Source organism: Brachionichthys hirsutus, chromosome 20, assembly GCF_040956055.1.
Source record: "Brachionichthys hirsutus isolate HB-005 chromosome 20, CSIRO-AGI_Bhir_v1, whole genome shotgun sequence".
In the NCBI taxonomy this organism is placed as follows: Eukaryota; Metazoa; Chordata; class Actinopteri; order Lophiiformes; family Brachionichthyidae; genus Brachionichthys; species Brachionichthys hirsutus.
Window position 1 is genome coordinate 232,447 of NC_090916.1, and position 24,704 is coordinate 257,150.

The following is a 24,704-nucleotide window of genomic DNA, read 5'->3' on the forward strand; positions in this document are numbered from 1 at the left end:
GGCGCAGCCTCGGGGCTAGCTGGCTCTCAGGTCTCAGGGGGTCCCACGTCAGCCACAGGTCAGGGTCGGAGGTCACGCTGCTGCTCCACAGGGCAGCCAGAGCCTCCGACAGCAGCTCACACCACACCACCTGCAGCTCCTCTGCTGGCTGGAGGGAGGACATGCAAACATCAGACACGCAACAGTCGGCGGCGGCGAGCTGAACGAAAGCAGGACATCTGTGCAGCGGCGGCGTCCATTAACCCATAACTCCCTGGACCGAGGCCCAACTCACACAATCCGGAAACGGCGGCACACAAAAGTGCTTCTAACTCTGCGTCATTTATTTATGTGGCCACGGTATATTTGCTCAAGCACAACTGTAACTCAACGTTTGGAATCCTCAAACCTATGAGTGCTTTGCATGCATTAAAACGATTTAGCCGTTAAACACGTCTGCAGCTCCAGCAGCAGACGACGGGCCTTAGTGCAGATCTGCACTGCCGGACGAAGGTCGTAAGATTGTCCCGACCCTGTCACTGCTGAGCAGGAACCACAGCGGCTGGAGCTGACTGACGTTCATCGGCGTGGACTGGAGGCAGAAGCGCAGATGCCTGGAGACCTCTCGGCGTAGACCGTCCTCCGCTTCCTGATCGCTGCACACCAACAGGAAGCGTTCCTTAAAGCCTCAATGTCCTGCTCCGTGGTTGGTCAGTCCAAGCATGCAGGAGGAGGCAGCGTTACCTTGGAGACAGAGCCAGGTGCAGCAGGTCAGCGCTGAGGCGCAGCTGGTTGAGCACAGCCAGCTCCTCCATCAGGGGCCAGAGCTGAGCCCTGTGGCTGAGCTGCAGCAGCTCCTCTCTGGCCAGGGAGACTCCGCCTCCCGAGCCGTCCCCGGCAGGCGGGGAGACGACCTCCAGGAGCCCTTTGGACCTCATCTGGTGCTGCTGCCGCTCCACACTCGACAGCAACTTGTCCAAAACTCCTGGTAGCAAAATACAGAAATAAAGTGTCCATTTTCTAATAAATAAATATATTCATTCATTCATTCATTCATTCACAGTAAAGCGTGCATGAGGGAGCACAAGAGGCCGGGCGGGACACGTGATGCATTTCAAAGGCAGCGCTGAAGGCATCAGAACTGCAGCACGCAGGAAACAGTCTCCAGAGCGAACCCCAACAAAAGCACTCGATATTTAAAAAAGAAATATGTGAATACATTCAGACATCAAAGCAATTGTATCAGAATGAAGTACTTCAAATAGTATTGGTTTTGTATAAACGCAACGTTTTAAAATGGAAAAGCAGAAAAACGTTGCAGGAAGTGATTTGAATGGAGTGGAAGTGGGTCAGCGTCTAAATTCCTACCAAACGCGTCGAACCTCAGCCTCTTATTTTTATATTTTGTATTGTTGTGGCAGATATCTCTAGAAATATTCTAAGAAACCATAAAGTCAGAATAAAGCAGGACTTTGAGCCACACGCGTCGATGCAGCAGCAGCGCCCTCGGACCGCTCACCAGACTTCTGCGGGTCGGCTGATGGTTGGCCAGCAGGACGAGGCCGCAGGCTTCCAACAGGCTCTCCTTGATGTCCAGCCCCAGCCCGGCCACCTGGAGGCGCACCAACTCCCGCCCCCAGGCTCCGGTGGTGCAGTCCAGCCGGAGATTGCTCACATCAAGGGCTTTGCTGAGGACCCGGAGCCGAGACGCACAGTCAGCCACCAGCTCCAACTGATGAACAAGATGGGGGGGGGGGGTTACTGCTACTCTCTTGATTTAGACTGAACCAAAACAGAAAAGACACCGTGTGAGAGGAAGGAAAGAGTTGAGGTTTCTCCCAACCTTAATGGGCAGAGCCTTCCCGAGGGTCTTCTGCATGCCTTTCAGCGCGGTGGCCACAGAAACCGGGGGGGACAGCGCCACCTGCATGGCTGCTGAAACCGCCTGCAGCTCCTGGTGACCCCTGGGTGAGGAAATGGAAACGGAAGGAATCGCACGGTGCACTTACAGGTCCAGATATCTTGGAAGGACATTCATGGCGTGGGTTAGCATCAGGCTAACGCCGTCAGCACGGGGCAGGAAGTCCTCGCTTGCACACACGAATCAACGTGGACTGCAAGGAGGTCATAGTTCACATCCCGTTTTTCCCTTTCTCTGTGCAGTAGAACTGCACCCTAGTTCCTTTGGACTCGTCTGTTCAGGGGGCTCGGTAACTGCTGACAATTACGCTCCCAATTCAGCTGAAACAACCCATGCAGCGTGTAAACGTCTTTACTCTAGCGTGGCGTCCTCGTCTCCCAGCAGCAGCTGCGGCAGGCGGAGGACGAGGTGCTTCTGCACCCACTGCCAGTGCAGAGACAACACAGAGACGCCCTGAGAGTCCGTCAGCAGGGTGCTGCAGACATCCCAGAACCGGTCGAGCCACTGCAGGAGCTGGAGGATCTGCAGATGAGAGGAGCAGGAGATCAAGCCAGACGGCATTCGGAGTCGTGCATAAAGCAGGAAGCGAGTTCTGACCTCGAACATGATGTGGTCCGAGATGTATGGCTGCCCACTCTGCACGGCCTGCAGGACGAACACGTCCCACTGGTCAAAGAACGTCCTGAGGTGCATCAGCACCAGGTGGGGGAGGTGTCCAATGTCCACAGTGCCTAGGGAAGAAGGAGAGCTCAGGGCAGACCCTGCTGGCGGCCTGAGGCACGGGTTCGTGCTCGTCCGGCGTACCTTTGCTGAAGGCTGTGGCGATTCTCAGGGCGCAGTTCTGAGCAGCCAAGTTGAAAGTACAGGTGCAAACGACAGAGCGCTGCTCTCTGTCCATCAGCAGAACAATCCTGGCACGTACAAATCACAATACTGAACCTTCAAGTTCCATTCAAAACGAGCTCTGCAGTCATTCAAAGAGATCAAAGCACTGCACCTGTTGGCAACCGCATTCAGTGCCTCCAGAAAGTCCATGTATCGTTCTTCATCTTCAAAGTTGCACTTGCTAGCCAAAATATCCAGGTACTGCTTGTTCCATCTCATGTCCACCAGAATCCGGTATTGATCTGGCAGCAAACACACAGCAGCTGGAGTGGGTACGACTTCACACAAGTAGCAGCAGAGGGCAGCAAAACACGTCGTTCAGTCGTCATCAGGACATGCAGGAGTCGCACAGCTGTTTGATCGGGGCAGTAGGGGCAGTAACCCCCAAGCTGGGTGCATGGCTCCAGTAGTGAACGGGGCAGTAGGGGCAGTAACCCCCCCCCCCCAAGCTGGGTGCATGGCTCCAGTAGTGATCGGGGCACTAGGGGCAGTAACCCCCAAGCTGGGTGCATGGCTCCAGTAGTGATCGGGGCAGTAGGGGCAGTAACCCCCCCCCCCCAAGCTGGGTGCATGGCTCCAGTAGTGATCGGGGCAGTAGGGGCAGTAACCCCCCCCCAAGCTGGTGCATGGCTCAAGCAGTGATCGGGGCAGTAGGGCAGTAACCCCCCCCCAAGCTGGGTGCATGGCTCCAGTAGTGATCGGGGCAGTAGGGGCAGTAACCCCCCCCCCAAGCTGGGTGCATGGCTCCAGCAGTGATCGGGGCAGTAGGGGCAGTAACCCCCCCCCCCCAAGCTGGGTGCATGGCTCCAGTAGTGATCGGGGCAGTAGGGGCAGTAGGGGCAGTAGGGGCAGTAGATAGGTAGATGTGTCTGCCGTCATAAACACCAAACCCCGTGTGCAGTCCTGTTCCATCATCCCGACAGCATCAGAGGCCATTATCGTGATTTACCGATGCTGTGAGGCTGCAGCAGCTCCGACAGCGACTTTCCCTTGGCAGCTAGCTTACTAGCGAAGACGGCCTTCAGGGCCCGGTTTCCTGCTTGGATCTGGACCAGAGCTGGATCTGAAAGGGTCAGGAAGCACAGCTCTGAGAGAGCTCGAGTGCGTGCAGAGCAAAATGAGCCCAAACGCTGCACGCTGGTTTCACTTCCAGATGGGTGCCGTGTGTGTGTGTGTGCGTGCGCGTGACACACCAGGTGCGTGCTTGTAGCTCCTCCCCAGGTGTGCGAGCCAGCTGCTGCGGAGGACCCAGTCTGCATGGGAGGCTCTCTCTGTGAGCAGCCTCACCGCCGTGGGGATCAGGCTCAGAGCGTCTCCTCCTGCCAGACCCGGCGCTCCAGAGAACAGCAGGCCGTCGTGGACGCCGCTGCTCTGCAGCGCCCTCTGCAGGTCGCTTAGGCTCAGTGGACGATTCCTATCCCAAATCACACGGAGAGCGTTCTCGTGACGTGATGGTTCCCTTTCGCTTGTCGGGTAACTGTGCTTTCACCGTCCGTACCGTTTGCCCTGCATGCCGAGCGTGTTCAGGCAGAACGAGAGGACCTGTCCGTCCCGGAGGACGGCGGAGAAGCAGGAGTCCTCTGCAGAGAGGAGGGCCGAGGGGAAGCCGTCGGGCCAGACGCCAGCACACAGCAGCCCGCTGCCCCAGTCCTCCGTGTCCAGGACGGCAAGCGATCCTCAATCGTCTGCTGGGCGAGCTGGAAGAAGGGCAAAGCGCTCAGGTTTGCCCCTCATGGGGCAGAAAAGCGCTCACAACTTAACAGATCCTCCTCTGAAGACGGAGGACGCTGTCCTCTGAAGACGGAGGGCGCTGTCCTCTGAAGACGGAGGGCGCTGCTGCTCTCTGGAGCCTCAGAGCCATTTAAAAGCATCTCAATATCATGAGGCAAAATTATTGATCATGGTAACTCTAGAAAGACTGAAGGAACGGCTTCGTGCAGTTTGTGATATTTACCCCGGACAGTGCAGTTTGTGATATTTACCCCGAACAGTATATGCATAGTGCGCATCGAACGATTTTACCAAATAGAATATTGAATTTGAATCGAAACCTCGTCGTTTCGACCTTTTCAGAATTTTTTACTTCTTTGTTGTTTCCGTATTGACGCTTCCTTTCCGTTTGTCTTTCTACTGACTGATATGAAACCGTCTCACATGTTGCGTTTCCATGCAAACCAACACGTTTCGTCGTATTTTCGTACGGGGACATAAAAAATAAAGCAGGGATTCAGAAAATACCGGGGCAAAATGAGAAACGGCGCCGCGGGAGAAATGTTCGCGGTTTACTGGCGAGTTTTAACGGAGGAGGACGCTACCTTTCGGCTGCCCGCGGTGCGTTGGCACAGGGAGTAGGTCTGGCCACAGGCGTGCTGCAGGGCGCTGGGCAAGTCCACCCCTCTCTGCAGCTGGCAGGAGAGCAGGCTGGCGGCGTGGAGGAGGGAGGCCACCGAGGAGGCGGGGAGTCTGAAACGTACACGCCATCGTCTTTAGAGCAACGCTGCAGCCGGAGCTAATCTAGCCGTCGCTACGACAACGCCTCACCCCAGACGGCAGACTTGATGCTCTTATGGATGTCAATCAGCAGGTCACAAACACAATCGCCAGTCACCCCCGCAGTGTGAAGCAGGGTCTTCAGGTCCAGCGGGTCCCAGCACACCCCCTCGTGTTCTCCTGGGACGTAAACCTCGACACCCCGGTTCCTCATGGCTCGAGAGAGTTCCCCGTGGGCGGGGTCCATGGTCAGGAACAGCCTGCAGAGTCAAGTCGCTGAGCGTCTCCTCCTGCAAGCAGCCGGAGCGCTACGCTACCGCTACGCACCGCTACGCCACCGCCACGCCACCGCCACGCCACCGCTACGCCACCGCTACGCCACCGCTACGCTACGCTACGCCACCGCTACGCCACCGCCACGCCACGCACGCTACGCCACCGCCACGCCACCGCCACGCTACGCTACCGCTACGCCACCGCTACGCCACCGCCACGCCACCGCCACGCCACCGCTACGCTACGCTACGCCACCGCTACGCCACCGCCACGCCACGCCACGCTACGCCACCGCCACGCCACCGCCACGCTACGCTACCGCCACGCCACCGCCACGCCACCGCCAGCCACCGCCACCGCCAGCCACGCTACGCCACCGCCAGCCACCGCCACGCTACGCTACGCTACGCCACCGCTACGCCACCGCCACGCCACCGCCACGCCACCGCCACGCCACCGCCACGCTACGCTACGCTACGCCACCGCTACGCTACGCTACGCCACCGCTACGCTACGCTACGCCACCGCTACGCCACCGCCACGCCCCCGTTCTGGGCCTACCTGAAACTGGGGTGGGGCTTGATTTGTGGCGTCGTCCCATCGATCACGCCTCGTTCGTTGATGGTCAGAAAGCCGCCAGGCTCCAGCAGGGCGTTGAGACGGTCCAGGACGGAAGCGCTGAGGACAGGAAGCACGTCTCAGCTCAGTACTACAGGAGAGTAGTACTCTGGAGTAGTACACCCACAGGTCCAGCCGGTACTCCTCTCCCTACAGTAGTACTCCTCTCCCTACAGTAGTACTCCCCTCCCTACAGTAGTACTCCTCTCTCTGCAGCAGTACTCCCCTCCATACAGTAGTACTCCCCTCCCTACAGGAGTACTCCTCTTCCCACAGTAGTACTCCCACAGCTCCAGGCCGGTAGTCCCCTCCCTACAGTAGTACTCCCCTCCCTACAGTAGTACTCCTCTCTCTGCAGCAGTACTCCCCTCCCTACAGTAGTACTCCCCTCCCTACAGTAGTACTCCTCTCTCTGCAGCAGTACTCCCCTCCCTACAGGAGTACTCCTCTTCCCACAGTAGTACTCCCCTCCCTACAGTAGTACTCCCACAGCTCCAGGCCGGTAGTCCCCTCCCTACAGTAGTACTCCCCTCCCTACAGTAGTACTCCCACAGCTCCAGGCCGGTAGTCCCCTCCCTACAGTAGTACTCCCCTCCCTACAGTAGTACTCCCACAGCTCCAGGCCGGTACTCCTCTCCAGGCTCTGCTCTGCTCCGCCCCTCACCTGCAGAAGTTGACGTTGTCCATGAGCAGCCAGTCTCCGGCCTGCAGGGCCTGGACCAGCATGCCGTCCAGCCACTCAAAGCCCCCGTGTGTCCAGCCGTCCTCCAGCTGCGCCAGGCGCTCCTTCAGCAGGGTGAAGTCCACCTGCAGTTTGGACATGTCTGGAAGGGGGACGCGCGTTACAGGACAAACACAGCCCAACGTGTCCCCCCAGCAGGACGCCCCGTACCGGTGAACACTTTCAGCTTGGTGTTGAGCTTCTGCAGGAGGAGGATGATGACCTCCAGCTTGTTCAGCGCCTCGGAGTTGACCGTCCCGGGCCTTTGCAGCCCTTCCTCCTTCAGCCAGCGGCAGAACAGACCCCAGGTCTGCAGCAGGAACTCGGTGTCCTGGACGCCAACGTCCAGCGACATCAGGCCACGCCTCACAACCATGGCAACGACGTAGTCCACGTTCTCCAGCACCTGCTGCCACGGCCTCATAATATCCACCTGGGTGGAGCGAAAGATTAGAGTGAGCAACGCTGCCCGTAGATGGGGCTCGTCCGACCCCCCCACCCCCCCGGCTACCTGTTCGAAGCCCCCCAGCAGCTCTGTGGTGTCCATAGCGCTGTTCATGGCCATGACCCTGAGGCGCCGTCCCGTCAGCAGAGCCAGCAGCCTCACCAGGCTGGTCTTTCCGCTGGCGGGGGGGCCGACCAGGATGCTCATCCAGCCCTTCTCCACGCACTTCATCAGGGACTCCAGGGGCCGCAGCGCGTGATGTGTGATGGACAGTGGGGGGTCCAGGGCCACGGGGGCCCCGCCGCTACGCTGCAGGACGGAGAAGCCCACCTGCAGGGGTAATGGATGCAGGACGCGTTACCGCCGTCCGAACGCCGCGGCGCCGCGTTGCCTTAAAGCCCCACCTGCAGGTTGAGCGGAGTAATGTGGAACTCCCTGGAGCCGCCGTACGGCTCACAGTCCTCCCCAAACACCTTCCTGAACACCGACAGCACCTGTGTGGGGGGGGGGGGGGGGGGGTCAGACGCTAAGGACGGAGGGGAGAAGGGTTCTAGCTTTAACGGGCCCTCTTCAGGGTACCTGAAGCTTGTCCGCCTCTGCTCTCATCCGGTCGGCGTACACCAGCGCCACATGCTGGCCCGGGTTGAAGAAGCCCGGCGACTGGTCCGCCTGCATCAGCTGACACCACCGGAACATGTCGCGCAGGTTGAACTCCCAGGGACCGCCTCTCTGTCCCCAGCGCCGCTCCACACACACCTCCTGGACAAGCTGCCAAGGGCAGGGGACAACACGTCTTCACTCAGCCGTGTCCTCGGGCGGGGCCGCGCCACAGGAAGCCGGGGAACCCACCCTGCTGCTGAACTCCACCATTTTAGCAATGATCTCCTTGTCGATGCTGGGGAAGACGGCGTCTCCGATGAACTCCATGTCTTTGCGTGTGAGCTGGTCCACGAAAACCTGGGAAGAGACGCCAGAGTCAGAGTCCACGGAGAACGTCCAGACGCATCGCCTTGTCCTGAGGACGTTTGTCGGCCGGTTCCTGTCAGGGTTAAACAAAACCTGGAAGCGAGACAGAAGACGCACGTCTGTCCTTTCAGTACTGCCGTTTCATGCTAGTCCTTTTCCCGCTGCTGTCTCAGTCTCTCTCTCTCTCTCTCTCTCCCTCGCCCTCCCTCACTCAGACAAGGGACATTACTCTCATCAAACGCATCAGGGCATTGGACAAAGCCCCTTCCGAAGCCCCCCGTACCGTCCTGATCCTCCGTCTCCGTTGGGCTATTTAATATAAACTAGAAGCTCTCAGAGAGCACAGACCTCCCCCAAGCAGCTCGTCCTCCTCCTGTCTGGATCTACACCGTCCACACGGTGATCTGGATCAGCACCAGAAGGTTCTGCATTGTTCTTGATATCTTTACACACCAACCATGAAAAGTGAATCAGAGTTTGTGTATTTTTAACTGATTATTGAATCCATAAATGAGTTTAATGTTAAAATGTAATATTTTTTCCTGATTTCATTCTGGATCCGATCCGGATGAAATTCGGTTGTGAGATAGAGCCCCCCCCCCCCTACATGACTGTCATATTCCATAAACATTGGTCTATAATCAACGGAGATATTGAGGAACACATTTTGAAGCTCCACTGACTGTAATGTTAACGAAGATTTCAAACTGATCCAGAATCCAGGATCTCTTCTGGATCAGCACCAGAATGTAAGAATCTGATCCTGGTAGCATTCTCAACGTCTTCTGAAGATCCTATCCTATCTGAGGAACGAGCTGCATGTGGAACCCCAAACTCCTGAACGGTGCCTCCAAGCGGTTCCTCACCTGAGTGAATCTGTTGAGGAATGATTTGGGGAGGCCTTTGCGCCCGCCGCCCTGACTGAAAGGGTTCTGGCAGCCAAAGATCTTCGTCTTCTCATGCTGGACCTGGAAGCTCATGCCCAGTTCAGGAATGTAGATCTCTGCTCGGTGGTCGAAGCAGGCATTCAGCCCCTCCAGCACCGACTGGGAGGCCAGGTTCAGCTGGCACGACGGGGAGGGGGGGGGGGGGGTAAGTAACATCCTCAGCCAATCATCATCAAAGCTGCTGTACAAGTCTTTACCTCGTCCAGGACAACCCAATGGCCTGCCTTCAGCGCAGCTAAAAGGGGGCCGTCGCGCCACGCAAACTCCCCTCCTTTGCCCCCCTCCACAGGGAGGTCAGTGCCAAACAAGTCAGTCACGTCCTGCCAAAGAGGGAGAGCCGTCATCGGCACCAAAGCCTCATTCATCCGGGGGGGGGGGCATCAGCGGCCTACCGTTTGCTCCGACAGGTTGATCCTGACCAGGTGGTTGCCCGAGGCTCGTGCCAGCGCGGCCACCAGGCTGGTCTTGCCCACGCCAGGCGAGCCCTCCAGCAGCACGGGCCTCCTCAGCTTCAGCGCCCGGAGGAGCCGCTGGGCGTTCACGGCGGTGGTGCCTGCAGCAATGGCGTAGTCAGAGAGGTCGCGGCTCTCCGTCCGAGGTCCTGGGTGGGAAGCAGCCTTTTCATTAGGAAGCCCCTGCAGGCCCACTATGACCTCTGAACTGGGAGGAGTCTAACGCCTAGAGAAGAGATGCTTCGAGACTAAACACTGAAGCAAACGTTCCAGCAGGCTTTAGAGGTCAGTCGTAGGAAGTCTCAGGACTGGATAGGATCAAATCTGACCTTTGTAAAAAGATCATCCTCCCAATATGGTCTATAAACACTTCTAAATGTGGGTGTCGCTACCTAAGGCGATATAGAAGGGGTCGATGCCGAAGAAGTCGTCTCCCCACTGCGGCTCCCGTGGCAGGCTGACGTCGTAGACCCCCAGGGCGTCCAGCATCTCCTGGTCCAGCCGGGTCGCCCTGCTCAGCCGCTGCTGCAGGAAGCCCAGACACAGCCGCCGGGCCAGAAGGGCGTCGTCGGCGCTGGACGCTGTGGTTCCTTTAAGAAAGGAAAGTCTCCTTTCATTCATTCCCACCGTGATGAAAACACCTTCAGACACTCACCTGAGCCGATGGCGTCCACGTAGACCAGGCACGCGGCGTGAATGAAGGCGGTGACGGTGTCCAGGCGGACGTCCCACTCGGCTTCCTCCTCGTCATCCAGGGCCCCCATGGTCATGAAGCCGTCTTCGTCCCTCTCGCACACCGCGTTGAGGAAGTGAACCCACGACAGGATGTCCCGGACACTCACGACGCAGCGCCGGCCGAAGTCCTGCTGGGTCAGCCACTCGATGAAGTCCAGCATCAACTCTGTGATGTCACCGCCTGGGACGGAGACCAGAGGACGCACATTCAGTGTACTCAGTGTACTCCTGGATACCGTTTCATTCATTCTTTACCGGGGGGGCATTAATGACCTTCCCGTGTCCTTCAAGGCCATCATTCGGGGCCTAATTTTGACTCACGGACCCGGGAGGCGAGTCTCTAATGATAGACGTGGCACAATATTTAACGTGATGCCGAGCAGGATGACTGCAGCGCCGACGGTTCTTTATTATGGTCTGTACGAATCCCCCCCCCCCCGCCGCACTCGTTTACTCACAGAATGTAAAGAACCGTCCAGAGAGAGGCCCGGAGCTTTAACCGGGCATTAGCGTCAGTAACCGGTTTACCGTCCAAAGAGAGGCCCGGCGCTTTAACCGAGCGTTAGCGTCAGTAACCGGTTTACCGTCCAGAGAGAGGCCCGGAGCTTTAACCGAGCGTTAGCGTCAGTAACCGGTTTACCGTCCAGAGAGAGGCCCGGAGCTTTAACCGAGCGTTAGCGTCAGTAACCGGTTTACCGTCCAAAGAGAGGCCCGGCGCTTTAACCGAGCGTTAGCGTCAGTAACCGGTTTACCGTCCAGAGAGAGGCCCGGAGCTTTAACCGAGCGTTAGCGTCAGTAACCGGTTTACCGTCCAGAGAGAGGCCCGGAGCTTTAACCGAGCGTTAGCGTCAGTAACCGGTTTACCGTCCAGAGAGAGGCCCGGAGCTTTAACCGAGCGTTAGCGTCAGTAACCGGTTTACCGTCCAAAGAGAGGCCCGGCGCTTTAACCGAGCGTTAGCGTCAGTAACCGGTTTACCGTCCAGAGAGAGGCCCGGAGCTTTAACCGAGCGTTAGCGGCAGTAACCGGTTTACCGTCCAGAGAGAGGCCCGGAGCTTTAACCGAGCGTTAGAGCATCAGTAACCGGTTTACCGTCCAGAGAGAGGCCCGGCGCTTTAACCGAGCGTTAGCGTCAGTAACCGGTTTACCGTCCAGAGAGAGGCCCGGAGCTTTAACCGAGCGTTAGCGTCAGTAACCGGTTTACCGTCCAGAGAGAGGCCCGGAGCTTTAACCGAGCGTTAGCGTCAGTAACCGGTTTACCGTCCAGAGAGAGGCCCGGAGCTTTAACCGAGCGTTAGCGTCAGTAACCGGTTTACCGTCCAGAGAGAGGCCCGGAGCTTTAACCGAGCGTTAGCGTCAGTAACCGGTTTACCGTCCAGAGAGAGGCCCGGAGCTTTAACCGAGCGTTAGCGTCAGTAACCGGTTTACCGTCCAGAGAGAGGCCCGGAGCTTTAACCGAGCGTTAGCGTCAGTAACCGGTTTACCGTCCAGAGAGAGGCCCGGAGCTTTAACCGAGCGTTAGCGGCAGTAACCGGTTTACCGTCCAGAGAGAGGCCCGGAGCTTTAACCGAGCGTTAGCGTCAGTAACCGGTTTACCGTCCAGAGAGAGGCCCGGAGCTTTAACCGAGCGTTAGCGTCAGTAACCGGTTTACCGTCCAGAGAGAGGCCCGGAGCTTTAACCGAGCGTTAGCGGCAGTAACCGGTTTACCGTCCAGAGAGAGGCCCGGAGCTTTAACCGAGCGTTAGCGTCAGTAACCGGTTTACCGTCCAGAGAGAGGCCCGGCGCTTTAACCGGGCGTTAGCGTCAGTAACCGGTTTACCGTCCAAAGAGAGGCCCGGAGCTTTAACCGAGCGTTAGCGTCAGTAACCGGTTTACCGTCCAGAGAGAGGCCCGGAGCTTTAACCGAGCGTTAGCGTCAGTAACCGGTTTACCGTCCAGAGAGAGGCCCGGAGCTTTAACCGAGCGTTAGCGTCAGTAACCGGTTTACCGTCCAGAGAGAGGCCCGGAGCTTTAACCGAGCGTTAACGTCAGTAACCGGTTTACCGTCCAGAGAGAGGCCCGGCGCTTTAACCGAGCGTTAGCGTCAGTAACCGGTTTACCGTCCAGAGAGAGGCCCGGCGCTATAACCGAGCGTTAGCGTCAGTAACCGGTTTACCGTCCAGAGAGAGGCCCGGAGCTTTAACCGAGCGTTAGCGTCAGTAACCGGTTTACCGTCCAGAGAGAGGCCCGGCGCTTTAACCGAGCGTTAGCGTCAGTAACCGGTTTACCGTCCAGAGAGAGGCCCGGAGCTTTAACCGAGCGTTAGCGTCAGTAACCGGTTTACCGTCCAGAGAGAGGCCCGGCGCTATAACCGAGCGTTAGCGTCAGTAACCGGTTTACCGTCCAGAGAGAGGCCCGGGCGCAGGTTGTGCTGCACGATCTGAACAAGGTCACTGCGGCTGTTGCTCTGAGGACACCAGATCTCGGTGAAACGGTTCCGGAGAGCAGGAGACAGCTGTGCAGAAGGGGGGGGGGGGATCAGAGTCACTCTCCGTTCTCACAACACATACATCTGAATGTCAGCCGTGGCTTTCTGATGGGCCATGTCGGACGCCAAAGGACACGTCTTTATCTACCTCCTTCTTTCCAAAGTCTCCTCCCGGATTCATGGTGGCAACCAGATAGAAGCCTGCGGGGGCTCTGATCAGCTCCACGGCGTCGTCGTCTCCGCTGCCCTTCTCTGCCAGCACGAGAGACCTGTCCGTCTCGAGGACGCTGATCAAAGCACAGGAGGGTGAAAGGCCGCTTGTCAGCAGACGGCGTCACGTTTCAGGTTCCATCAACAAAATGTTAGTTCGATAATTGGCTGATCAAAAAGGCTAATCTGATCAGAGGGTCTCGTTTAGACACTCCAATCAATAGAAAACGTTGGATCTGTCCGGGGGACGGACGCGTGTCCACCTGTTGAGTCTCTCCAGGACCGAGTCATCCGCCAGGGAGATCTCATCCATGAGGAACACTCCTCCGTCCTTCATCGCCAGGACCAGGGGCCCATCCTGCCACTGAAACAGCCTGCTGTCCTCCCCGTCAGCCTACACACACACACACACGCACACACACACACACACATCAGCGGACTACAGGTGGACAAGCTTCAGCCTGAATCTGACAGACAGGAAGTGAAAGATGCTCACTTCCTCTGAGCGTGCAGACAAAGGTCAGGGCATGTCGATACTGGGATCACGGCGGCGCATTGCAGAGGTACCTGCTGAGCGTGTCTGACGGGCCGCAGCCCCCCCAGGAAGTCGGAGGTCTCCATGTGCAGATGGCAGTTCACCGAGAAAAACTTGTGTCCAGCCAACGCAGCGAACAGCTGGCAGATGGTCGTCTTCCCACACCTCAGGAGGGAAGGGGACAAACGAGAAGAGCCTGACATTCATGTAGTACCATTAGAGGCCATCACTATTATATACTTTAATTCAGTATTAATTTATGCATCAGCAAATGTTCCACGGCGCTGCAGCGTCTGCATACAGGTCAATTGGTTCCGAGCGTCTCGGTCACAACGCGGCCCATGTTAAATATTACCGTGAGTATTTATGCTGCGTCATGATTCTGTAGAAAGAGACGCCGTCCTCCCGGTGGACATCGTGGTGAGACCGCAGAAACTGTCGCACGCTCGATTCGCTCGCTCGCTTTCAGGTGTGTCGTAAAAACACCTCGGAAACAGACGAGCTCGTCCCATAGGTGCTTTAACAACATCGGATTTGGTGACGTGTGAACAGGAAATGACATCTTTACTGAGGGTTTTAGGAACGAGCCGCAGCAGCAGCAGTATTCCGGATCCCCCCCCCCCCACACACACACACACACACTTTAATTGTAAGCAAAGCGCTAGTAGAAACCAAAAATAAAACTCTGACTCTGATAGTGACACCTGAGCCTTACCCAGTGTCTCCTACAAGCAGGACGGACTCCCCAAACCGAAGTGCCCGTCCCACGAGGACAGCAAGCCTCCTCATGCCGAGTGTCCAAACCACATGGCGAAACTCGTCTGGAACGCCAGCGATGCTGTCAATGAGGGGACCTGCCAATCACAGCGTCAGGACAAAGTACTGTTAACAGTGCTAGCATTATGCGTTAGCAACCGTGAGCTAACGAGCTGGATGGATCACAGAAAGAACACGCAGCTTTGTAAGCCGATGCATCCACCGGATCGCCCCGGTAGGAGAGGAGACTGGGCCAGTGCTAGACGTCACAGACTAGCTGCTAGCTTAGCTGCTAGCTCAGCTGCTAGCTCAGCTCACTGAGGAAACGCGCTGGCACTCACTGAACTGACTGGTGACCTGCTTCTGGGAAAACAGGCTTTCGGGGTGAACGGTTCTCTTGAAGTGTTTCTCCAGGATGGACAGGATGACGGCCTCTTCCTCCGGCTTCCTCACGCGTCCTGCCAACAGCATGTAGCCTGCCAAAAGGCAGCAGTCTCACTGACGGTGTCAGAGGACCGGGGACACGGGGGACATGGGGGACATGGGGGACGCGCTGCACCCGACCGCTCTTACCATCATTGGCCAGATGCTGCAGCCAGTCCTGGGAGGCCTGCGTCTGCTCCTCCAGCCTGTAGCGCTCGGCCCAGCGGAACAGATCTCTGAGGGTGATGAAGCCATGCTTCCCCGCAAACACAGACGATCCTCTGCGTAGAGACTGGAGGGGGGGGGGGGGGGGGGGGGCGTTTCCTAAATGCAGTCCCATCACTGAACACATGCTTGGTGTGCAGTGCCCGCGCAGCTACCTGAAGGTCTTGCATGACCTTGACCAGCTTGGTGCAGTAGGACGGGGGCAGGCTGCACCGCTGGTGGAGGATGGTCTCCAACTCTCCGCTGGGCAGCTCGTCAAAGTGCAGCTCCACAAAGCGGTTCCTGAAAGCCCGGGAGAGCACCTGGAGACCACGAGCACCGTTACTGTGGTTTAAAGTCCGATCTGTCCTCATCAAGCATACACTTGACACCGAGGGAGGGGCCCCAGGCGCCCACCCCGTTGCCGTGTGTTCCTGAAAGGAAGTCCAGCAGCTGAGGCTTGTGGGTAAACCCTGCATCATCTCCTTACTTCTCGTACTTGGACCCGTTTGAGCCAATCGAGTCTGTGGATATGGAATGTCTTATATACGAGACAGCGGCTCAGCCTGACCTCTGCTCAGTGGGGAGGTCAAGACTAGAAACACGTTAAACCAAGGAGAACCCGAAGGTAACCATTCTGCCTCACACTGAACAGGTGGCATACCTTTCTACCCCCGTAGAGACCAGGGGGATTCTGGGTAGCAAACAGCGTGAATCTGGGGTGAGCCTTGATGACTTCCTGTGTCTCGGCTACAAAGAGCTCCCTGTTGTCGTCGAGCAGCCTGTTGAGAGCCTCCAGGACATCGGTGGGGGCGAGGTTCAGCTCGTCCAGGATGATCCAGTAGCCTTTCCTCATGGCGTCTATCAGAACTCCTGCAGAGAGAGAGAGAGAGAGTTCATAATGCTAATGTATTAAGGGAACATAAATGTAATTCTGTTGTGTGTATTTCATGCACAATGGCAGAGAATAAAGACCATCGCTGGGTGAATGATCAATAACAATGGCTGCGTTTCCACGGACACATTTAATCGGAATAAAAAGGCTTCATGTACACACCCAAATCTGAACAGATCAAGCTCCATCCCATCACGTTTTATTCCGAATGACGATCCAATCAGGGCGCATGAAAATACGTATTCTGACGTTTCGGTACAAAGTTTCTTTACTGCCCGTTTCTGAGACGTCCGCTAAACACGGCGAGCGAAAGACAGAACCGGTCAGTATCCGAGAGAAACACGTTGCCGGAGACATTAAAGGAGGAAAGTAACAGCGCAAACGGGGAAAACGGGAAATAACGCGGACGTTTCAAGCAGGAAGGGGCGGAGCCATGTTTTGTTTACAACGAAGTCGCTACGGCTTCTTCTTCTACTGCTATTTCCGGTATATTTGGTAAAATTGCGCATGTCAAAATAATTTATTCATATTGAAAGTGTGATGCAGGAACACGCAAGTCCAAATCGGATCAATAATTTTTGGGTCTGAAAATACTTTTTCAGACCCAAACAATTTTCCGGGTCCATGACCACACTGCATCCGATCATAGTTTTAATCCCAACTCTGATTGGACTAAAGACATTTTGTCCACGTAAACGCAGGGTGGACACGCCCCCTCCGTACCCTCTCTGAACGCCAGCCTGCCGCCGTCGTCCGAGGAGTAGCAGCCGATGTACTCCTGGATGTCAGTGTGCTCGTGGTTGTTGATCCTCACACACTGGTTTCCTGTGGCCGCAGCCAGCCAGCGGATCAGACTGGTCTTCCCGACAGACGTCTCTCCCTGGATCAGCACCGGGTGAGCCCTGCAGGGACAAAGAATCAGAGCAGAGCAGACCTTTGCTCGACCCAAAGTCCGGTGTGAACGTTCCTGAAAGTCTTCGGGCTGTTCAGCCTCAACATGCTGGAACAAACCGGGATCAGCGTTCATTCTCAGGCTCTTATTATTTATTTATCACCCCCCCCTCTCCACTGGCAGCACGTTCCATTCTGCTTCTGATGCAGAGACCAATGTCAAAGCGTCGTGGACAATTGTTCTGACCCAGCAAAGACATTTTGCACCAGAAGTGTGTGGGAAGATTTGACCGATCCTAAACGGGGCCGAGGGAGAAACGAGTCTCCAGCTCGGGCTGCACCCAACAGAACCCAAAGCGGCCCGCGTTCCTACCCTGCAGACACCACTCTGACCAGATCGCTGAGGTTCAGCTTGACTGAGGGTGTGAGGATGTAGCTGGGATCCAGAACCGGCTCCAACTCCCCCCGGGACACCCAGTAGCCCTCCATCTCCTCACACGGCCGGCCGGAGGGTGCCGGGATGGGCTGCAGGACAAGACGAAAGGCTTCATCGGTTGACAACGACGTCTTCGTCACCATAATGTCACGATACCTCAGATGTCTTCATAACGAGACTCGTGGTGGGACTGAAGCCATTAATGAAGCTTGACCCAACAACTTTACTGGACCCGCGTCTCCAGAGGGCAGCGCCGTGCAGGACGCAGCCCCCACCGAGCTCCCAGAGTGCAGGGGGGGGGGGGGGGGGGGTTGCTCTACACGTCCTACCAGATTCTGTTTACAACATCTTCTAATACGCGACCATCATTGCTATTTTTTCTGCACAGACCTAAGGCGTGGCATGTCCTACCTGCTTGAGACACTTGGTGTTCATCATCAGGACGTGCTGACACACCAGCTTCCTGACCACGGGGTGGGAGCTCCTGTCCAGCTGAGTCAGGAAGCTCAAACAGAAACCCTGCAACCAGGAATCGGGGAGACGGTTAACACGGAACCGAGGACAAAGCGGCCGCCGCTCCGCACGGCTCGACGCGCCCGACCTCGTAGAGCGAGCGCTGCACGCGGCCGCAGGGGTTCGCTGCCGCGTACTTCAGCGCCCTGCACAGCGTCCGCAGGCTGTAGTGGGGTCGCTGGCCCGTTCCATCCACCAGACGGGAGCCGGCCTCCTTCCGCACGGCGAGGTAAAAGCTGCAGGCGAGCAAACGTGTTTTACGATACGTGAAATAATCACGGCTGATTTTCAGCAAAGGCAGGCGAGGTCAGGTGGGGGGGGGCTGAAACCGCGTCACAGCTCACCTGATGATGCCGCTGATGACACTCCTCTGTGGATTCAAGCCCTTCAGGTAGTCCGAGACCAGGATTCGGAGGTCGGCTTCGTTCTCCAGCTCCTCCACGTACAGCTCGGTGAACCTGGGACGCACACGCCATTAGGACCAGAGTCGGGTTCGGGCTGTCGGAGGGACGTGTGCCTGGGCGCTCACCTGTTCCTCAGGCCCAGAGGAAGGTTCCTCTTGCCCACATCAGTCGCCGGGTTCATGCAGGCAAACAGCTGGAAGTCCGGATGGCGGACCAGGGGCTCTTGGATCAGGAAACAGGAAGCGCATTGCAAGCAGTGGAGAAACGTGGCTGAACGGAGCCAACAAGCAGGCTGGGCCGATCAATACGGCAGCTTAATCAAAATGTAGTATTTGTTCCTGACCTCACTCTGGATCAGAACCAGAAGACAGTTTCATGATGGTTCATGACTGATTTTACAAGATAGGAACGGCACGGTGGTGTAGTGGTTAGTGCCGATGGCTCACATCAAGAAGGTACCGGGTTCGAATCCCGTCTTTGTGCAGCTTGCATGTTCCCCACACAGCGAGGGCCCGCCTCCAAAAACAATGCGATTTGGGTCAATTGATGACTCTAAACTGTGTGACTGAAGTAAATGGGAAAATCCGGATTTGTTTTGTATACCGATCACTCAGTATTTAATGGTTAAGTTAAGTAACTTGATCTAAATTAGATCAAGAGCCATCTTCAGATTATTATCATCTAGAATCCATCCAGCAGTTTATCCACAATCCTGATCAAAAACAAACGCAGAACCTTGGAGGAGCTACTAAAACAGGAGGAGCTACTAAAACAGGAGGAGCTACTAAAACAGGAGGAGCTACTAAAACAGGAGGAGCTACTAAAACAAGAGGAGCTACTAAAACAGGAGGAGCTACTAAAACAGGAGGAGCTGCTAAAACAGGAGGAGCTGCTAAAACAGGAGGAGCTACTAAAACAGGAGGAGCTACTAAAACAGGAGGAGCTACTAAAACAGGAGGAGCTGCTAAAACAGGAGGAGCTACTAAAACAGGAGGAGCTACTAAAACAGGAGGAGCTACTAAAACAGGAGGAGGTACTAAAACAGGAGGAGCTGCTAAAACAGGAGGAGCTACTAAAACAGGAGGAGGTACTAAAACAGGAGGAGCTGCTAAAACAGGAGGAGCTGCTAAAACAGGAGGAGCTACTAAAACAGGAGGAGCTACTAAAACAGGAGGAGCTACTAAAACAGGAGGAGCTGCTAAAACAGGAGGAGCTACTAAAACAGGAGGAGCTACTAAAACAGGAGGAGCTACTAAAACAGGAGGAGCTACTAAAACAGGAGGAGCTACTAAAACAGGAGGAGCTGCTAAAACAGGAGGAGCTACTAAAACAGGAGGAGCTACTAAAACAGGAGGAGCTACTAAAACAGGAGGAGCTACTAAAACCTGGGAGGCGCAAATAAACATCGTAGCATCGTCACGCGAGTGTTGATGAAGGCATCAGGAGAGGTGTGTGATGTCGCTGCCATGACACCGACTGTCCTCTAACGGGAGGCGCCCCTCGGGAGGCGCCCCTCGGGAGGCGCCCCTCGGGAGGCGCCCCTCGGGAGGCGCCCCTCTGGAGCTCTGCTGTTTTCGCCTGACTCTTATTTGGTATTGTTGGACAGGCTCACCAGCGTGAACGGATCATCCGGAGCCCAGCCCACACGTTTGCGGCTAAACAGCTGAATTCATCAGGAAGTCTAACGGCGCCGACAGCATGCGGGGGCGGCGGCAGCACTCACCAGTGTCCCCGCGGTCCAGCAGCACCAGAGAGCCAGCGCTGCCCTCCAGGAGTCCGCTCAAAGACTCCAGGGTCTCCGCCGCAGCCAGGTTAATCTCATCCAGCAGGATCCAGTGGCCCTTCTTTACGGCGTGAACCAGCGCCCCCTGCAGAGGAACAGCCTGCGGTCAGAGAGGCACCAGCGACAACACGGACGCGCCAGGCTTCACGTCTCCGGAGGCGCTTTACCTCCACAAAGGCAAACACCATGGCCGCCTCACAGGCTCGCATCTGCTGCCGAGTCTGGCTCAGCTTCACGGCCAGCGCGTCCCACTGCTCACGCAGCGAAGGAGCTGCACAAGGACAGAGCGGCTTCATGAGACGGAGGCCAGGACAGCAACCCCCGCCCCCGCCTTCCTGCTGGTACGCTACCGTTTGACTCCCCCTGCAGTTCTTGGGTGAGAGCCGACTTGCAGACATGGTCCATGAGTTTCAGCAGATCCTGCCAGCGTTTGCCCCTGAAACAGGTCTGCACGTGGCCCAGGAAGGTCAGGTTCTGCTTCCTCGAGTACGTCTGCGAGAACAGATCCTCAAAAGCCTCTCGCAGGGGCAGCAAGAGCTGTTTGTGGTCCACTGGTTTGTACCTGCAGGAGGAAGACCATGATCCAGCAGCGCACCGGCAGTTTGAGGGTCTCAAGCACAATCAGGTGATGCATGAGAGCAGCGAGCGCGTCGGAGACGACGCCTTTATGTTTCAGTAAAACCGTAAAAGGCCAGAGTCCATTCTCTGCTACGACACAGAACTGGTTCTGAGGCACCGCCGCTGATCCACAGGGACTCGGGTCCGCCTCCCGTTTCTACCCTGAACATGGAAACGCAGCCTTCGTTTGAATAGGACTCCTACAGAGCCCGACCCGTTCGTCTGCCGAGACAGGAACCCTGAGTGTGACGGGTCAGGATATTCTGGTACGACCCGTGTGCCACTCACCCCCCGAGAAGGTCGGCCGTGTCGCTCTGCTGGTTCATGTTCACGACCCGCAGCCTGTGTCCTGGATCAAACGTGCAACAGGAGCATTAGCCCAACTGCAGCCGACGCCCCTCTGCCCCGCCCCGCCCCGCCCCGCCCTCACCTGTAACGCTGGCCAGGTGTTGAACAGTGGATGTCTTTCCGGTTCCCGTCTCTCCCACCAGGAGCACAGGCTCCCCCCTGGTGACGCAGACCGCTACCTGCTCCAGCAGCACAGCGGCGGGCCGGGTGGCAGCGAATGTCTGCTGGTCCCTGTGGTGAGTCAGAGTCACTGGCGTTACCTCACCGGAACACGCGGGAGGGCAGAGAGACCGGGCTGCCGCCGAGACGAGGCGAGAGGCGTCTCCACTAAGGTGCACCTCAGCCGGGAGCCAGAACAAAAGCAGCCGCTGATCAAAGCAAAGACTTCATGCAGTCTGTCCGTCTGTCAGACAGGAATGTGATTAAATCTGGAGATGATCCAGAAGAGATCCTGGATTCTGGATCACGCTGAGATTTTAGGTAACATTCCAGTAAATTTGTTTTCGGTTGATTATTGGCCGATGTTTATGGAACTGGACACAGTTTGGCCTGAGGACAGAATCAATGTGAATATTTAGGGACGTCCTGATGGCCTCGGTTCCCATCACCTACTGGGCAGCAGGGGCTCTAGTCGGAGTGCATGTGGTGTAAGGTAAGGTCGGGGGGGGTCCCCCCACTTACACACTCAGCTGCACCGCCTCGCTCTGCCTCCGAGCCAGAGCGACTCTGCCCACCGAGGCCTGCAGCTCGCTCAGCGTGACGCCAGGCTGGTACATCTGGCAGAAGTGCTGGGCCTGCAGGCAAACGGCAGCCGGGCTCAGAACCAGGGTTCATGGCACCAAGGTGGCGCCGCATGGGGGGGGGGGTGGCTGAATACCTTCTCTTTGGAGATGTTGAGTTTGCTTCCAATGATCTCTGCCATCCGCATCCGACTGCCAGAGCGAGCCAGCATGGCGGTGAAGCAGTCCAGAGCCTGGGGGGGGGGGGGGGGGGTTACAGCGTTAACCAAGTTTGCAAGCGATGCAACGGTTTTGTTTGAATGCGCTTCAAACAGACGCATCAGATTACGGGATCGTTGCCCAGACATGCGGGCGCCGAACCTCTTGGAAGACGCGCTGAGCCGCGGATGATGAGGTGCTCTCAAAGTCGACGCCGATGCGCTCGCACCATTTCAGCAGGTCCCTGTGGAGACGACACGGAATGAAATCAGGACCGGCCTGGAGCGAGAGCAGAACTAAAGAGAAACGAGATCTCTGAACGCGCTCGTTTTAATCTGCATGTGATTAAAAAGAACGACAAAACGTTCCTCAAGCGCCATCGTGAAATACAGAAAAACACACCGCCCTACCGACGCAGCTCACCTCATCGACAGCGCTCTCCCCTCCAACGGCGCGCTGCCATCCAGGGCGGGGGCCGTGTCCGGGTGAGACTGTCCCTCCCCAGTCAGCTGGCAGTAGATGTCCAGGAGACGCTCGGACACCACCGTCAATTTAGGATAGCTGCTGGTGAGCACCTGCACAGAGAGCCAGAGGGTAAGCTAACAACACACAAGAAGCCTCCTCTCTTACACCTTGGTCCGCCGGGGGGGTCACAGGCGTTGCTGGAGCCGACCCCAACGGCAACATTTGGTTTAAAGACAACACGACTCGCCTTCTTCAACTCCTCCCGGCTCATGTTGCACATCTGCAGCTTGACCCAGTACTTGTCCAGCAGTGCTGCATGAGAGTTCTGTGCTTTGTGCCAACCGCCACCGCTGTAGTAGATCCTGCAAGACACAAAGACATGCATGTCCAACGTGGGACACTCTGCGAAGTCTGGGCCCCTAGAGAGGCAGTGAATGAGAATACGACGGTGCAACGTTTTCGCTAACACAGTACTCAACGTACGACTGAAATGGCGTGTAGAGATCCTGATGGACTCAGTCGTGCTGCAGCCCCAACCCTCCCGTAATACCCCATGACATCATCGTGCAGTACACAAGTACTTGTCTGTTCCTGAAGCCCTGAGAAGGCCTCGCTAGAAATGAACACGAGCTGTCCGGCTACTAGCAGAATGTTCATGTACCCGACATGCTGGGGGCATGACCGTCCATGAGACCCGGTGCACGCTGCGAGGCCAATCCCCCCACCCCTACTGAGCGTTAAACCAAACTGCAGCCATGAACGAAGACCGTAACGACACTCTCACCTTCTTGTTGCGAAGAACTGAAACCCGGGAGCCACATCGATGCAGTCCTCCCTGCCTGGAACCATCAGCTTCTTATTCTCCATCAGAGGCAGGAGCACGGATATCTGAAAAAATAAAAACACACAGAGCAGTGGTGAGGTCACAGTCACAAAAACAGGCCCTGCATTAAGCCGATTCCCTCCTGGAGAGAGTCCTCTTGTCATTAAACATTAGGGTGAGGGAAAACAGAGAATGAATTGGAATTGAACCGAATCAATCATCTCGATCAAGGGCCGTGTTTTCACCAGCGTGGGCTCGATCTGTTCCGTCCGTAGCAGAAACAATGATAATTCTAGACGGCGCACCCGCAGCAATTGGGGGGAGGTGCCTTGCTCAAGGGCACCTCTGCAGTGCTCTGAGGGCAGGCTGCATCTGGAACAACTGGACGTATGTTTAGAGTTTGAAGGCAAGACTCTCATCGAGATGCTTCCTTGTTCCTGTGACTGGTGAAGAGAACAAATCATGAAACTGGTCCTCGAGTCCTGGTGTAAGGGGGCGGCGCCCTGTGCTGGGGCTCCGCCCTGCTGCCCTCAGCAGCCGTTAACTCACCACATCCAGAGGAGCGTGGTCGATGTCTTCCAGGAGGATCCACTGGCCTTTGGACACGGCTTGTGTCAGCGTTCCCGGCTGCCACACAAACTTCCCCGGGATGTCAGTGCAACGGTACATCCCGAGCAGCATCTGTAAAAGCAAGCTTCTTTTAGGGTCACGCCGCATTGAGCGTTGGAATAAGGAATAACCCTAACCCAACAGGAATAAGGGCTCCTCAGGTGAGAGCCCTTATTCCTGTCAAATACACCATCCTGCAACAACACGGCTACGAAATGACGCGTCTCAAAGCCGAAAACGTGGGGGCAGACCGGGAAAGGGGCTGGGGGCCGGAACCGAACCCACGACCAGGGAGGGGGGGCTGAAGCCCGGTGCATCAGATGCACCCCGGTCAGTCAGAGATGTGCGGTGACGACCTTCACCAGACCCAACCCTGTTCTAATCCACTCCGGAAGCTCCATCAAAGCACAACAGATGCCCGTCTGCTCACCTTGCTGTCCGTCTGGTCCCCGAGCTGGACCTTCAGCATCTCTGTAGCTTTCGTATGTCCTGTGAGCGCGGCCATGAACTCCACCAGGGCGGTTTTCCCACAGCCGATCGGACCCTCGAGCAGCACGGGCTTCTGGGAAGCCACTGCCAGGGCCAGTCTCCTCATGTTATAGCAGGTCGACTCTACCAGCACCAGATGCTTTTGGTTCGTCTGCAAATGGAGACCAGCATTAGGATCAAATGGGTCCCCGGCAGCTTCCCCGAAACACGCCGACGGGTACCCGCCTGTTCAGGGTGTCTGGGGACTATCCTGGGGAGGACGACACCACAGACTGCCACAACATTCTGGGACAGGTCCTCCGATACCACCTGCCCCCGGGTATTCTTCTCAGGTTTCTCCTGGCGCCACATCACAGAGCCCTGATTGGTTAATGTCAGAGCCTTCTCTACCTCCAGCTGCTGAGCTTCTTCCAAAGCTCTAAACAAGGCATGAAGCAGAAAGACAGGACAAGCAAACTGTGTC

General features: G+C 56.6%; 1 protein-coding gene across 1 annotated transcript in view; it reads right to left on the minus strand.

Annotated features, from left to right (window-relative positions):
- mdn1 (midasin AAA ATPase 1) overlaps window positions 1–24,704 on the minus strand; it is a 58,629-nt gene that overhangs the window by 26,527 nt on the left and 7,398 nt on the right. Inside the window, 56 exon segments of the mRNA XM_068753441.1 lie at window positions 1–148; window positions 512–635; window positions 724–964; window positions 1,499–1,516; window positions 1,519–1,711; window positions 1,823–1,943; window positions 2,256–2,422; window positions 2,498–2,631; window positions 2,705–2,811; window positions 2,898–3,027; window positions 3,735–3,848; window positions 3,979–4,199; window positions 4,284–4,470; window positions 5,076–5,248; window positions 5,320–5,535; window positions 6,113–6,229; window positions 6,834–6,993; window positions 7,062–7,323; window positions 7,402–7,665; window positions 7,740–7,829; window positions 7,915–8,103; window positions 8,185–8,292; window positions 9,168–9,365; window positions 9,446–9,568; window positions 9,641–9,849; window positions 10,093–10,290; window positions 10,356–10,616; window positions 12,814–12,928; window positions 13,050–13,188; window positions 13,375–13,505; window positions 13,679–13,811; window positions 14,362–14,500; window positions 14,744–14,878; window positions 14,976–15,117; window positions 15,206–15,352; window positions 15,694–15,902; window positions 16,648–16,826; window positions 17,189–17,340; window positions 17,663–17,770; window positions 17,853–18,000; window positions 18,109–18,222; window positions 18,294–18,390; window positions 19,892–20,036; window positions 20,119–20,222; window positions 20,302–20,513; window positions 20,858–20,918; window positions 21,000–21,148; window positions 21,599–21,711; window positions 21,795–21,890; window positions 22,018–22,099; window positions 22,279–22,430; window positions 22,568–22,682; window positions 23,105–23,208; window positions 23,693–23,824; window positions 24,183–24,392; window positions 24,467–24,659. The exon segment at window positions 1–148 is cut by the window's left edge and continues 17 nt beyond it. Coding sequence (XP_068609542.1) covers window positions 1–148; window positions 512–635; window positions 724–964; window positions 1,499–1,516; window positions 1,519–1,711; window positions 1,823–1,943; window positions 2,256–2,422; window positions 2,498–2,631; window positions 2,705–2,811; window positions 2,898–3,027; window positions 3,735–3,848; window positions 3,979–4,199; window positions 4,284–4,470; window positions 5,076–5,248; window positions 5,320–5,535; window positions 6,113–6,229; window positions 6,834–6,993; window positions 7,062–7,323; window positions 7,402–7,665; window positions 7,740–7,829; window positions 7,915–8,103; window positions 8,185–8,292; window positions 9,168–9,365; window positions 9,446–9,568; window positions 9,641–9,849; window positions 10,093–10,290; window positions 10,356–10,616; window positions 12,814–12,928; window positions 13,050–13,188; window positions 13,375–13,505; window positions 13,679–13,811; window positions 14,362–14,500; window positions 14,744–14,878; window positions 14,976–15,117; window positions 15,206–15,352; window positions 15,694–15,902; window positions 16,648–16,826; window positions 17,189–17,340; window positions 17,663–17,770; window positions 17,853–18,000; window positions 18,109–18,222; window positions 18,294–18,390; window positions 19,892–20,036; window positions 20,119–20,222; window positions 20,302–20,513; window positions 20,858–20,918; window positions 21,000–21,148; window positions 21,599–21,711; window positions 21,795–21,890; window positions 22,018–22,099; window positions 22,279–22,430; window positions 22,568–22,682; window positions 23,105–23,208; window positions 23,693–23,824; window positions 24,183–24,392; window positions 24,467–24,659 — 8,429 coding nt within the window.